Source organism: Cynara cardunculus (genome assembly GCF_001531365.2).
Source record: "Cynara cardunculus var. scolymus isolate 2C chromosome LG 17, CcrdV1, whole genome shotgun sequence".
Taxonomy (NCBI): Eukaryota; Viridiplantae; Streptophyta; class Magnoliopsida; order Asterales; family Asteraceae; genus Cynara; species Cynara cardunculus.
The window spans coordinates 34,406,470-34,423,015 of record NC_037544.1 but is presented as its reverse complement, the minus strand read 5'-3'; the positions used below and the strand labels follow the sequence as shown (position 1 = coordinate 34,423,015).

Sequence of the window (16,546 nt, the reverse complement as noted above, 5' to 3'; positions counted from 1 at the left end):
CCCTCACTTACCGGGTAAGACTTTTGGTTCTTGTCTCGTTCTTATCGGGTAAGATTCTTGGTTCTTATCATATTCATCGGTCAAAGTAATGTGAGTTGGTAAGCGCTTACCCAAGTAAGTGTTTGGTAAACGACCCCTAAGTGTTGTTTTGGGTAAGTGTTGTTCAGATAAGAGTGTTTATCGAATGTTTTTGGTAAGTACTTACCAACAATAAAATGACTATTATAACCCTACTTGTAATTGTATGTTGAATAAAATGTAATTGTTTTTGTTACTGATAGTTTAATGGAAGAATAAAAAACAAAATACATACCCTAAATTGATGCTTACCAGCAAAAATAATACTATTTCACTCTTTTTCTACATGAGTAATTGCCAAATAAGAGAACAAAATACAGTTTTCATACTTCAAATTAAACAACAATATGTATTAATAGTCGTTCATACTTAAATAGAAACGGGATATGAAACGTTAATATCAAAAAGAAATATTGACGATAATAATTAGAATTTTGAAGTACCCACATCAAGAAATGATCAAGAAACACTATAAACTATTGAGATAACTGAAATAAATTCCATTAAATAGGTAATAATCAAAATCCAACAAAAAATGATCACATGGAATGAGGAATTGGACCCGCCAAGATAAAGAAGAATAATGGTAAAACTGAGGTCGATAATGCCCTTTCTAGACTAAGTTGTACACACAAGTGAAAGATGCCAACAATTATATAAAACAAGTTGTACACAACAAGTGAAAGAACAAAAAAGGGATATTTGACAGAATTTGCGAGACTGTGGCATTTCGACCATATCTCACCCATCCGAGCTCCGTTTAAGGCGATTCAAGATTTTTTGGAAATCATACAAACGAGTTTACAACTTTCATGTTTTGAGTTTTTGCAAATACGCGTTACATCTGAGTCGAAATTAGCATTGAAGTCCAGAGAAGGGTGTTGGACAGTACGTAATCAAAAGAAAAAGAATATACTAAAAGGTTCTTAAACACATATATAAACCAAGGTTCAAAAAGGAGTGAGGCGAGGCGTGACATGTCGGCGAGGTCAAGTATCAAGCCTTACAAGCCATGGCGAGGACGCGGTGTTTTTCAAGTCGTGATATAAGGCGACAAATTTGTATGTCATATATAGAATTATATATAGATATATGTTTTCTAAATATTATCTAATCAGATAATGATATTTAAAAAAATGTACATTCATATTAGAAGAAGAAAATTCATATAGACTATTATTATAAAATAGGTTTTTAATTAAATATTTAAAATAAAACTTAAAAAGGTAATTTTACAACTTCATGTTAACCGTGAGTCAGTAACATTTATGGATTTGTGAAACTGTAAGTGATTTGATTAGTTAGATCTACAAAAATACAATATATAAAGTAAAAATTGTAAAAACACAAAAGATAAAAAAATTAAAACATAATTTTTTTTTTGGAAAAAAATCACGTGTTACAAAATACGCATGCCTCAGGACGCCATGACGTGAACCACGCCTTACAGAAACGCTATGGGCCATTTCGTAATGGCAAAGATGTGTCTTTTGCATCATATCGTGCCATGGCGCACGCCATAACCCGCCATTTTGAACACTTGTATAAACTATAGAACAGAACATCTAAAATCTTGCATCTAGAATATCAACGACAACACGAAGAGCATTGAGTTCTATTTTCAAATAGCAGACCCTTTTGTCTAGCCAAATCAAGCATGTTTTTTCATTCGCAGGTCATTCTCTCTTCTAACATCCTCTAAATGATCCCCATTTCTACCGCTACAGGCTTGATGGCATTTAAAGAATGAAACCCAGTGGAATGAACAAGTTTATGGGAAGTTCCCGACCTCACATGAGAATATAGGCATGCATAGTTCCAAATAAATCTTGATCATAGTTTCAAAAAGATCTCTCAGAATACCCCTCCTGGTGGCAAAGAAACAAAATCATGTCTGAGTTAAACGTACATAGATGACACAAATAGGGGTGTAACTGATGCGAGTCGAGCTCGAGTATCAGTATACTCGACTCGGAAACTCGTGAATAGTTAAAAACTAAACTCGACTCGAACACGATTGCAATTTTTTAAACTTGAACTCGTTTGAAGATCAAACCAAGCTCAAACTCGAACTCGAATCAAGCTCGAACTCTAATCAAGTTCATCTGTCGAAATCTATGAAATTTTAAGATCTTCTCTTATAAATTATAAAACTTAAAGGTGTTCTTTTAAATTTTAAAAAACTAAAGGGATACACCCCAAACTTCATTATCAAAAGGACAAAGTTACAAACTTCATTCACATCCCTCTTTTTTAATAACAACTCTTCATCTTTTTATTTTTATTTTTAATATCTCTCTCTTTTTATAACAACTCTCCATTCTTTTACTATCTCTCTTCAGTGTGGGATAATTTTACCAACATTTCTATAGTTTTTTTTTTCTTTTTTAATTATGATTTTAATTAAAAAAATTATTGATATAGTTTTATAATTATAAACGCACAACATTATTCAAATGTCTAAAAATATAAGACATTTTTATTATATTATATTATACATATTATATTATAAAACTGATTATATTTTTGAAACTAATTATATATAAAAAATCGAGTAGCTCACTAGATTTTCGAGTCGAGTATTGGGTAGTTCGACTCGACTCGTTAATATGTCGAGTCGAGTTCGACTTTGAGCCGAGCCTATTCGAGTCGAGCGTTGACCGAGTCGATCTCGAATAGCTCGCGAGTTGTCTCATATCATTTACATCCCTAGACACAAATTACATCAAACTCAATACCAATTCAAGAAAAATACTAGATTAGAACATAAAGATTCAAGAAAACATTCACGCACACACCCATTAAAATCTACACCTAGTATTCATCAAATTTCATATCTTTTTACAGATGTCTTTGATGTAATCATCGTTTTCAAATTTCGGGATTTGAATTGAATAACAGAACAAGAATTTAGCAATCCCGTCAAGAACCACAAACATAATCTTGAAATGACTCCACTTTCCTTTTCCAAACAAGATTTTGACCACAAATCTTTGAATCAATCAACCTAAATGTTCTTGATTCAAATGGGAACATCCAAAGACAAGAATTTGGTGCCCAAATTTGGTTAAAGAAGGGTATTTAGATTAATAATACAAAAAAGAAAACATAAAAATCAAGAATTTTGAAATACGAGCATATGAAGCACAACCCACTTCCCAAATCAAGAACCCACAAGAGATCGAACTTTAAAAAATCCAATTGAAATCTAAAGATGAGATCTGCTATTACAGATCACAATCTTGTTAAGTGCAGATAAATTAAGCAAGTAATAGAGATGAAAAACTTATCCAGAAGCAAGAGTGAGCGTCAATCGAAGAGAAGTATATGATTCTATTAAGAATACTATCCATTTCCACAATTGAAAAACGAAAGAACAAAACATAAATCAATTAAGTAATAAATTTAGCCGATTCTTTTAAGTAATTTATCATCATCGCACATAATATACAGCCAGAAAATAGAAAAACCCAACAAATGTAATGAAATTAGCATAAATCAACCAGTTAAAAAAAATATACCTTTTCGAGCAGCAGCATGAGGAAGGACTTGAGCGACGAGGGAGAAAGGAGGAGGGTCGTGAGCTACGATGGATGAGGCCTGACCGAGCGGTAGCAGGGAGAGTCGGGACCAACGAGGGAGGAGGAGCGATGAGCGATGGGCGTGAAACCTAATCGAAAAAAGCGAAGATCTGACTCTGGCAAGCATGGAAAGCGAAGATTTGACTCTGGCAAGCATGAACTTGACGTTGATTGGGTAAGATCTCGGTCAACATCTTGGTCAGATCCGTGATTTGGTAAACACACTGACCGCTAGCCGAGTCAAATTTACTGACCGAGTTAGCCTGGTCAGCAGTTAGTAAACAACCCCTTAATTATAATTAGAAGTTGGTATGATAATGTGGTATAAGATTTCTAGTACTATTTGGACCGGTAATACTAACCAAATTAAGTCCACAACGATTTGATGCCAATTCAGTTAGTGGGGTTGGTAACTTGATATCTGTACTTATTGATTTAGGTTGGTACAAATTTGACACCTCTAGTTCTACGTTATCTTTCATTCTCCTTTTGTTTTTCTTTCTCGAACATCTTTCATCCTTAACGTCCTCCGAAACAAAGTAAACTACATTTTTGGCACCTGTCTTTATTGTTTTCCTCAGTTCTCATCCCTACAGTTATTAAACTACAACTTATCATTGTTTGCAAAAAAGACGTTTGGAATTGGTCCATCCCTCTTAACACTGTTAAAAAACCGTTAAGTGCAGGTCATTTTAGTCTTTTTCGATTTTTGTTTCATTTTCCTTTAAAATAAATAATTAAATATAAGAGTAAATTACACCGTTGGTCCTTATAGTTTGCTCAAAATATGGATACCATCCATATCTTAGAATAAGTATACTTAGGGGCCGTTTACCAAACACTTACTCGGTAAGCACTTACCGGTAAATTTAACACTATCATTTACTTACCGGGTAAGATTTTAGTCCACAAAAACGGTATTGTATGCACAATTTACCTGGTAAGCGCTTACCATGGTAAGAGTTGTCGTCCTCACTTACCGGGTAAAACTCTTGGTCTTTATCTCGTTCTTACCGGGTTAAATTTTTAGTCCTTATCATATTTATCTAACAAGGTAATGTAACTTAGGGGCCGTTTACTTAAATACTTACCCGGTAAGTGCTTACTTATAGGAGTCAATACTATAATTTATTTTGATGAGTAAAATTTTAGTACATCAAAATGTATTGAATGCAACAATTTACCGAGTAAGCGCTTACCTGGGTAAGAGTCGTAATCTTCACTTACCGGGTAAGACTTTCCATCATTCTCATCGCTCTTACCCGGTTAGATTCTTGGCCCTGATTATGTTCATCCGATAAGGAAATTTATTTAGTAAGCACTTACCAAGTAAGCATTTAGTAAACGGCCCCTTAATGTTCACTTACCCGAGTAAGCATTTAGTAAACAAGCCTTTGGTGTTTTTGTGGTCTGCATTCCATTACAAATAGTTCTTTACCCTAACTATGGTAACTCCTAATCCATTAACCTAGGGCTAATTACGCCTTTTACCAAAAAAAAAATGAAGGGACAACAACCATTCTATGAAAACGTCCGTCCCATGAAGCGTCGTGGAACCATGCATTCCTCTTGGGTCGGGCTCTCGCGTGTCCGAGTGAATGACATTCTTGTGGTTTCATTTTATTCTATCTGTGATCGCTGCTAGGGGTGTAATGATTCGAGATTTTAACGAGCCACTGGAGCTTGAGCTTGAGCTCGAACTTGATAATTCTCGAGCTCGAGTCGATCTCTAACACAAAATAAAACTCGTTTAAATTAACAAGTTGAGCTTCATAATACCAATGTTCTACACTTCTACTCGTCTCGTATTTGGGGTGTTGCAATTTTGAAATTTTATAGCTTAATCAAATACTCGGTCCATGCTTGTTCTAGCATGTTCGGCTTATAACTGCATAGTGAATAGGGGCGTTACAAGAAACCGAGAAACCAAGCCAAACCGTTCGATTTTTACAAAATTGGAGAATCCAAGACTCGAAAAATCAAGGATTTTGAATTTCTTTTTAACGGGGGAACCAAACACATGAATGGGATTTCATTCGATCTTTTATACGAATCCCAAAAAACCTCGTCCGTTTACTAAATGCTTATCCAGTAAGTGTTTACCAAGTAATTTTCTTTACCGGATGAACATGGTAAGGGTTTAGAATCTTACTGGTTAGAGCAGTTAAGGGATGGAGAATCTTACCCGGTAAGAGTGGTGAAAGGATGGAGTGTCTTACATAGTAAGTAAGAGTGACGACTCTTACTTGGTAAGTGTTTTATGTTTACCAGATAAATTGTTGCGTACTATATCGTTTTGATGCACTATAATCTTCCCCAGAAAAATAAATTATAATGTTGGACTCCTATCGATAAGTAGTTACCGGGTAAACATTTGAGTAAACAACCCAAATCTCCAAATTTGAAGAGGAATCGTGAGCCACATGTGAGCACTAAACCAAAATTATTTACAACTATAATTTTACAATCACGAATTCCATTTTTAAATATTAAAGACAATTTCCAAAAGTTAAAAAGCCAAACCTAGAGCAATACACAACAATCACCAAGCGATTTACCTCTGTACCAGTAAGCGATTTACCTCCCCAATGATGGATGTTAGACTGGTACAGTGGGAGGGTTCAGAGGATGGCGTCATACATTTCTTAGACCGGAAAAGATTGCTCTTGGTTTGATCATTTCTTAGCTTAGGATAAAAAAGGTTAATTTGATTAAAACTTACAAGACCAAGGATCATGATGATGTGGATCCGCTTTCGGAGATTGCTGTTAGAAGATTGAATTCTCGATCCAACGTCCAAGAAGACTCGTTCCGATGGTTGATATTAAGGAAGTACTCCAGGAAATATCCGTTGTGTGTGATTATGGATACCGTGGCTCTGAAAACAAAGAGATAGCAAAAGACGTGTCGTTAGCAGTGTAAGGGGTCATTTACCTGTACAAATTGGGTAAGCGCCTAACTACGAAAGATTGCGGTCCGGATAAGCACCGACTAAAAATGGTTGTTTACCAAATGTTTGGGAAAGCGCTGACTGAACCACTGAGTCAAGAGCAACCCCTTCCTTACTGGGTCAACGTCACAGTGTGTTGGTAAACATCGCTTCTTACCGGGTAAGCACCTCTTACCCAATAAGGTAGTTTGACTTTAACATAATCTAGTTTTTTTCTAATAAACAAAAACAATACACAGCTTCTTCCTACTATTGTTTCAGTTAATGTTTTTGTCTTGCAATAATTCATTTTTTAGTAAAATTCGATTTCATTTATAATACGAAATTATTTAAACCATCAAACCAAACAGCAAAAACAAGATTGACCTTCTAAGGCTGTCATAGTAAGGTCTGGTTCAGTTCAAAGAAAAGGGAACTGATCAGGGGCAGTTTCACTCATGGTTCAAACCAAAACCAAACTAGATCAGACCACTTAACGGCCGGACTCTTAGTTGTAGAGATTAATAGAAATAATCAAAACACAAAGAGTATGTATAGATGAAGTAGATGAAAACCTGACACAATAAAGATAACGGATCATGATGTAGGGTGAATTCAAGCTATTTCACCTGCAAGCCGGAGATTCAGATGCAGACGTGTCAGCAACTTTGTCGACCTTGCGGATCACTACATAACTGTGGTAAAAACTGCATACCGTCAAAAACCTCTACACATTGTTAAGATAATATTAACTCAATTCAAAGTGAATCCTAAGCAATTCTCATATGACCAAAGATGGTCAATAAAGATGGTCAATGAAGATGTGTTGAACCATGTGGCAGCCTATTCTCCTAGACAAATTCGGACACAACTGTTTAATTCCCACTCGAGAATAGTTCATCCATACAGACAATTATTTTAGTTAGTGTTTAATTTAGACCTACAGGTAAAATAGTCATTTACGTCATTCAGCATAACTAACAAATAACAACTTAACTTAATCCATACAAACAGCTTAATCCTACCAGACTTGATGGAAAAACAATCAAACAGTTTCTTAGGCTTCTTTTCCTTTGATTGTCTAACCTTTTCGTTTTGCAACCCTAAGGGATGGATCTAATTGTAACTCATCGGACTTGACGCCTCATGAAGATTAGGTCTTGGTTTTAAATCCTAGTGGGTGCTACCAACTCGGGCCTGCCTTGGCCAGAAGACTTACAATTTGTCGGGTCGTGTAGGGAGGTGCTTTACAAAACCCCAAGGACTAATTGGGCAAAACAAGTCTGATGCCATGGTTATGAAAGAAAAAACATTTTCATTTTGCATGATTTGAGGATCCCATTTACTTGGTCCCAAGAGAGAAAATTGGGGGCCATGAAATAAAGATCGATGGGAAATGGCATACCTTTATTTCACTAGACAGCTTTTCAAATATCGTTCAGCTTAGTAGTGGTGTATAACATGCCAAACCAAAATTCCAACCTCACAACACAAGATCCAAGCAACTTCACTAGAAGCTCAATGTTTTTTCCTACTACAGAAAAGAGAAACCGAACCCATACCAAATCCCTTTGGAAAACTATCAGACCGATAAATGTTACACATTTTACAAGTTTTCTGAAAGATCGATCGATAAAGTCATTAAAAACAAACAAATCCTACCAAAAGAAAGCCATAAGAAATCGACTGTGTATTAAAAAGTGAATTTAAAACCCAATTGGGGGATTGCTTAGGATAACCTAGTGATCTTGAGTTCAAACCCTCCACTCTTTTTTGCATGTGAACTACCAGCAGTGTGCCATTGGATGCACGGCACAAGTTTTACCCCCTCAGGTGCGATTTACCAGATCATTAAAAAGAACTAAGTTCAAAAATGAGATTGTACCATAACCTGAATACTATATATTGGCAGATATACCAAAGAAACAGATAATCAACAAACTTGCTTGTCTACTCGTATTACCTCCTTATTCCGGGTTGAACAGCATTATGAAGAACATGATGATGAGCTGCATCAAGTGCATCACTGACAGAATCAGGTATAATTGATCCAAGAAAGGTATTTGACCTTCTACTTCTGGCAGATATAAGAAAAGGAAGCGATTAGCTCCACTATAAAACGTAGGAAAAGGTATTTGTTTAGCAACCGTGTTATTGAGTGAAGTGTTCTTTTACCACTCTACCATCAATGTTATTTATTTCGCCATTGTATCTTATGTTCCGCTCACTTTGTTGCCCACACCTCTCCCTTTCCAGCCAAAATTTATATTCTTGGACAAAATTACCCTTAACGATCAACAACATAACATCGGTTTTACAAGAGCAGATTTGTCAAAGAACTTTCTTTTTTTGGCTCGCAAAAGAGATCAACAAGCAAATCATGGCAGAAAATGATGTACAGAGTTCATTGGCCAAAACTTATTATACTCCATACTACAGCAGGAATATATACATACATATATATATATATATGTGTGTGGGTGTATATATATATATATAATTATGTATATATAATATTTGTCATGGATTCATGGTAACAAAAGCTTTAGATTCATCACCTTTGATCAATAGCCAAACCAAGAAAGAAAGCATGAACAGAGCCTGAAGAGCTTGTAGCTAGAAGAATATCAGGAAGTCCAGTAGACGGTCCAAATGACAAGGAATATACAGTTGATGGGTATGTTCCCCTTCGGAAACTGTAAGACTGAATATGAAGAAAAAGTTACCAAAAGAGAGAATCAGCTATCCATAGATTATTTATTCATTATCTATTCGAGCAATTTGATGTATGCTTGATGAATAAAACGGACACCACAACATGCATAAATTACAAAGTATAATTCCCAAGTTGATAATAGCCAATAGGTACCAAGATTAACCCCTGAAATCATTATTGGTTCTACTGTTTTCGCTGTTCAACAATTTCATTCTGTGGGTATGAGGAGAATGAAGATGTTGTTAGTCTCGTCTGCTTGGTGTTAAAAGAACAGATATGAAGCCAGCAAATGAAGAATGGAGAATAGAGAAAAATAGCATAACCAAATGGAATGAATCTACTTTAAGAACCAAAGTCTTGAGAGACTAAAACATAATTATGTATATAGCGTTTCACCTTGGTTGCGTCTGAAACAGAATGAACCCTGATTATAGTCCCCTGTTCAGATGCAGTCGCTATGTACATCCCATTCGAAGAAAATACCATTGCAGCCAAAGGTGAGCGATGAGCATCTATCTGCATTTTAACACATTAATGACCACCGTTGATTGAATAAAGGTCAATAACCCACATTGTGATTTTTTACAAGTATTTTTCATTTTGGCAAGTCAATCATTCAACAACTTCCATGTAGCAACATATGAATGGTAGATGCAAGATATAGACAACTACTTGAATAAACTCAAATGCATATCATAAAGCTGTATCCGAACATTAACATGATTTACAGATCTCAGATGACCAAATACAACGCACATCTTCACACATTATTAGAAATGTAAATATGATGTTAAGCTCAGTATCTAGCAGCTGTAAATGCATAAATAGGGCAGCCATCAAGCAATGGATTATCGGCAAGAATTATTATTATATTTCTGGTCTTGAACTCAAAATATAAAAGGATTAACTTATCCCGCGTAATCAGGAATAACATCAGTGAGAAAACAGGGTTCATCTACAATACTCCTATCTCAAACGGAAAATGAGGAGAAGATTTTAAGAACCCAAGCATGACAGATTTTGTACCGAAGACTCCCAAAATAGATGTTTAACCTGTGTCCTAAAATTTCTTGGTCTTGATTTCTAAATCTTTTCATGACACGTTTATACTCATGACTTCATAATTATCAATTTTAGCTGATCAAAATTCAAATGACTGTTCAAAATGTGTATTTCATCAAAATTTCACATATAACAGCTCAATATTTATGTAAAATCAATCAATACAATCATTTTTAAGTTTGGTGAAAAATGATCTTTATGAAAATATATCCATAGTGACTTGTGAATATATACATATAAAAACACAATGGATTTCTTAAACCTAAGGTCTTGACAAAATACTAACTGATTTTTGGGACGAAGGGGGAACAAAGGATGGAGTTTAAATTTGAAATCAAGAAAGTCACAAATATGCATAAATAAGTAGTGCCATGACAGTTTATCTGGTCAGTTTCTTCCCATACAGGCGAGGTTATGAATCAAAATCATGCAGATTTTCATTATTCGATGAAATAATAATAATTAACCTCACAGTGTGAATGGAGATCCATAACATTGTAGACTAACACAGACCCGTTTGTGGTACTTGCTGGAAGAGCTAGAAAGCAACCATCCAAACATGGGGAAAAAGCGCAAAGCCCTGAAAGAGAATGACAAGAGATAAATAGCGAATAGATATGCAACGGTAGCACTAGCATGATACCAATATTTATTCTCACAACCTTCAAATATTAAGCATGTGCATCTTAAGAGGGTAAATAGTAAATAAAACCTTAACACCACGAGTATTAGTTAAGCACCAACCGGACACACTCTTCAAAGGATTAAACGATAGATATAATTTAATGATCGACAAAGTCTGAGTGCAAAATAAACCTGGCTGCTAGAGAGCTACATCAATATGCGTTAATTGTTTGCACCGAGAACTTAGACAACAAAATGTGGTGATTGTGTTCATATGCCTTTCGGTTGTCTTCCCATTTCCTTGAAAAGCACCATAACATAAACCTTGTAGTCAACCCCTAGTTGGAATATCATCCTAATATCTTCATTTTCAACTTGCTTCCTAGTAATGGACTAATGGCTTCCACATTACAATATAAAATGGGGTTTATGGAACGAGAAATTTCTTATTCTACATTCCTCTCATCACTTACAAAAGTTATTCATAGCATTGCCATGCCACATCGCAGCTTTTCCTCATGATTACTGTAATCTCTCCTATAATTGCATATGGTGCAAGAGTACAGAAAATAGTTTCTTCACTAGGCCATTTGGTCAAACTGAAGTCGCTCACTTGAAGAACAGACTAAGCACTTAAAGCTTCAGGCCATAATGAGGGTCTACTCCACAGTGCATGCAGCCTCTACCCTATGAATAAGATAGGCCAAGTTACATTGTTCAAACATCACCTCTGGTCATGCATGGAGCAACACATAAGTGCGCAAAAAAGAGAATTTGTTCACATAGAAATATAGAATCAGATGCAAAATTCCTAGGAGTACCCACTGCGAGTGCTCAATTTATGCTGAAAACATAACCACCAAAGTCAACATATGACCTACTCACGAAATTTACAAGCAAGTGAAGCAACAAAGCACCGACATTTACGGATTCAATGACTTTGTTTGGATGACAGAAGTCCTGGAAGGTGGCACATTCATGAAAGATAAAAAAATATCGATGGAAAATATTTTCTTGTAATGGCATATGAGAATAAGTGCTCATCCCTTATGATGCAGAGGTTAACAAAATTAGAGCCAATATTTTTTTTAACTGGATGCTTTTTTCCTTTCATATTTCAACAGTCGGCTCGGCTGGCAAACAAAAATGAGACTACAAGTCTGGAGACAAAAAAGAACCATCACCTTTCAAATTTGGCACTGTGTCAATCGTGTCCAAGATAACGAGACTGTTTATATCATATATGAATGTCTTTCCTTGCAAAACCACGATGAGCCTGCATGCATGGATGGTATTCCACACAGAAGGAAAACCCACGTTAAGATGTACAGAAATTCTCAACAAAATGCAACATATCCGATTAGAACATTATAAAGACAAAAGGACGCACGGTGATAATAAGCAATAAATTGAGACATTTACTGGCAACTATCTTTCTCATGCTTTCAAGGTAATAACAGCATAAATATAAATATATTAAAAAGTTTACCCTTAATCTTGTTTCTTGATCCATAAGCACCCTCATAATTGCCAAGTACTGGAGCATTATACTGGGAAACCACAAACTCCACTTGAATTGAGGAGCTTACTCTTGACACAAACTAAAAGGTTGATAGAGTTATGGAAGAGCTGAAATCCCTATTATATCACTGATACTAGCCTTGAATTAAAATGGGAACCAGCCCTAACTAATTGAAAAAAGTCTTAACAATATATAACAGAAAATCAAGATCAACTTCCATCTCGTGGGAAGTATAGTGATGCCTTCAAGAGATTGTTGGAGGTGGTACAGCTTCATCCCTTTAGATGACATGTTCGTACTACCTGGGTTTGTTGGAGAAAAATCATTGACACATACATGCTAGCAACATCTACTTATGGCCCATTGACAGCATAAATATTTTAACTTCGTATATACCAAGATTCTCTAAACACTACAACCATGTGACCAGCTTTTTGTTGAAAATTTGCAAATACAACCCCACTGCTGCTATTGGCGACTTTCCAAACGAATTCAAAGTTGTGTCTAATGTCGTGCATTGTGTACCAAAAGTTGGCTCCTATTACAAGCAACTTCTTAGGTGAGTTCATGTCATGTTCAAAGTTGCTTGTGGGCTCTGATCATGTTCATTAGACTTTGTCTGATTTCAAAGTGGGGATTGTTTGATTTGTAAGAGGATTTGATAAAGACTTCAAGTGTTCTTTGGTAAGTTCAATGCAGATAGAAATTTGGTAAGCTCTCTTAATTGTAATCCTCGTTTGGTTTGTACAATACAATCCTTCACCACTCCTTGTGATGTACACCATCATACTAATAGTGGAACCATGTCGTTATTTGTGTTGCTTATTGCTATAATTGTCATGTGGTTGCATTTGTTTTGCACATTCCATCATGTACATTGTTTCGATCCATTTTGTTCTGCATTCAGGTGTTCTGGTCAATCACACATTTCTATACTGAGATTGGGGTTGATTTTCAACACTTTCAACTTGTTATATACTAACTGTGGGCAAAATTAGTTGATCAGCTAAAATTCAGCAGATTTTATTGGCAATATGGTATTAAGTACATTATGGTAGGCTATTATCAGCATAGTCAGATCATCAGACATCAAAGTAACAATTACAGCACTTCCATTGAGATGCAATATTATTTGTTGAGAAAACAGCAATACTTCATAAAACTCTTTCTGTTCTTTCGCCCCTGCCAGGCCCGGGAAGAGGGGGGGGGGGAAGGTTTATATTATCATACTTGTTTCTAATAAATGCACTTGACAAGTATCATATTTTTGCAACTCGTAAAATCGTTGTGTGAAATTGATAATATATGAATATAAATATATAACAGAGCTAAGTGTGTTGTAAATTAAAAGCATAACAGTTACCTTTTTCTATTTACACAAACAGCCAGAATTGAAGTTAAGAAATTTAATTCTCGGAGAGGAATGCCAGTTTTAGTATTGAACAAGCATAAACGCCTGGGTGATAGAGATGCCTGTCAAAATTAAAGCAAGCATGACAATCAAAGTAGATAGGTTCTGTGGTGAAGTAAGAACTGAGTGAACTGGCTTAGAAAGTTCTGAACTGTAGTAAAACCTGTTCACCAGCTCCAACAATGACAAGAAGACTAGAGCTGAAAAGCATTTCAACAATAACAAATGCTCCAATAACTGCGGATGAAATATTAATTCATCATTAGAATTGATCCACATCATATATCTCCAAAGCATTCACACATATAAAATAGCACCAAGTTAGTTGACATAATTATCATCTCCTAGAAGATGTCTTACTTCATGATATTTTAGCTTCTAGAAACATGGGTTTGTGTGCACAGGAGAATTATTAGAGCATCCACAATGGATGGTTTTTATAAGCAAAAAGTGTAGTTCTTATATGTCAATACCAAAGTGGAGAATTCTTATAAGTCACCAACATGTTTTGAGCTCTTGTACAAGAACCTAGGTTCTAACCTTGATTATTGTGTTAAATATTTTTGTATTAGTTTTTAGGTATTTTTGACTGATATATTACATTGAAAAAATATATTGGACCCAAAAAAGGAGGTTCATGTAAGTGACATTCATAGTCAATTTTTCATGTAGATTCTTAATTGGTCGAGTTGCCAATGATGTGGCAAAGAAAAAGTGCAAAAAGTAGGTTTTAATTAGTCACTCCATTGGAAATTGCTGACTATGAATACGGGTGATACAGATGGGAGGTTTGATCTTCTTTTAATAAAAAAAAGGAGAAGAAAACAGATTATAAATTAAAAACTAAAGATACAACTCAAAATACAAAACTTACGTCTAATACCATCAAGATAATTAGATAAAGAAARGAGGCTAGACGATACAACAACAAAAATCCTAGACAGTTTTAGACTCTTATGGCCTGCCAAAAGAAGTAAGTCTCATTACAGGTCAAGTAGGTTACCATTTTATATATGAAGATAATATCTTCATTTATTGGTTTGATATTAGTTCTATTAGGCCTTTTATCTATAAGCATATAGAAACACCCCCCCCCCCCCCAATCATCATTAACTTTAGAATGATTTGAGTCTCCAGTATTTGCCACATAGTCATCTGTTCCACATTGGCCATGATCCATCTATTGTTCTTATGTGTTTCATGATTTTGTGATTGATCCAATAAATTCTCTTTGTAAATATATCCAGTTAATTATGTTTGCCTGTCATGTTCTAGATTTTTTTTTAATTAACCTGGATATCCAACCCGCTATGTGAGCCGACTAATCCCAGGGTGACCACCTGCTTTGCAGATAGCCCGGAGTCACCGCATTTGAACCTCCATGGCCACAAGAGGATTTTTCTTCCTCCTAAGATTTGAACCTAGACCTCCTGGTACTTTTGACTTGAGCCAACTCAAGCCAATCAAACCAATCAGGCACCAACCGTGTGGTTAAAAGAAAAGAGGAAAAATAAATTCAATCTTTCCATCGAGTTTTACATCAACAAATTCAACCCAATTAACTCTAAGGGGTCAGCTTAGATGTCAATCCCCTGTGCCCTGTGGCCTTCTATCCAATATGACATGAATCTCAGGTTCGATTATTGATTTTGACCATGTCAATTTGCTAGGTTATAAAAGTTTAAAATTCAACCCACTTAAGTCTTGCCTGATTGCATGAAACCCTCCAATAAACTAAAATTAGCTCCTTGTAGAACTCCATAATTCATCAGAATTTATTTGGTACACCAACCTTACATAGAATTATTAACATCAACACCAGTTTCCATATGATAGAACATACCTCGTTCATATAGGAGCCTCCCTGTACTCGAATCAAAGATTCTGAAACCATCTTTCGTCCCAATTACAAAACAACTAAATTCGTTCATGGAATTAGCAAAACCCAAAATTCACATTAAAAAGCATACAGATTTCAGATTTAGTATCAGAATCAATACCTGTTATCTTGATTGAAAGAAGCACATAGAATTGGATTTGCAGCAGAACTACTTGCTGCCATCTCAGGAAAAACTATTGCTTGACTGCTTGCTTGTTCGCCTGATGATTTTCGATATAAAAGAATTTGAATATAAGCTTTCGATTACATAGGCCCATCACTCCACAATTTGAAAAAACCCATTACTGATTGGGCCCAAAAGTTCACGTTGGTTGGAGTTCGAATTGGACTTGATGGGTGTACTTTGTGGGTTTATTGGGTTTTCAACTTCTTTTTAGCTATTTGATAATCAAATCGAACAACACTCGATTTAATCGATTTCGGTTTTATTCAGTTTCAGGTTATTCGGTTTTGTTTTTTTAGGTAAATCGAATAAGGGCTTTATTAAAATAAGATCATCCAAAATTTTGGTATACGAAAGGGTTACAATTTTTTTGGATAAGGTGTTGTTTACCAAATGCTTACTCGGGTAAGCGCTTACCAACTCACTTTACTTTATCGAATAAATATGGCAAGAACTAAAAATCTTACCCGGTAAGAGCGAAGGCAAAAATCGAGAGTCTTACCCGGTAAGTGAGGACGAGGACTCTCTTCCAAGAAATGCAGAAATTCAAGACACCTCCA

The 16,546-nt window shown here is 35.5% G+C and overlaps 1 protein-coding gene across 1 annotated transcript; it reads right to left on the bottom strand.

Annotated features, from left to right (window-relative positions):
• Positions 1 to 6,085: 6,085 nt before the first annotated feature.
• LOC112500968 (autophagy-related protein 18b) lies at positions 6,086 to 16,019 on the bottom strand. Its single transcript, XM_025104591.1, has 11 exons — positions 15,924 to 16,019; positions 15,767 to 15,840; positions 14,087 to 14,160; positions 13,876 to 13,985; positions 12,175 to 12,266; positions 10,834 to 10,946; positions 9,701 to 9,820; positions 9,147 to 9,292; positions 8,552 to 8,665; positions 7,218 to 7,283; positions 6,086 to 6,537 (listed from the first exon to the last, which is right to left on the bottom strand). The coding sequence occupies exons 1-11, from the start codon at positions 15,983 to 15,985 to the stop codon at positions 6,393 to 6,395; spliced, it is 1,116 nt and encodes a 371-aa protein (XP_024960359.1). The 5' UTR covers positions 15,986 to 16,019; the 3' UTR covers positions 6,086 to 6,392.
• Between the last annotated feature and the right edge of the window lie 527 nt (positions 16,020 to 16,546).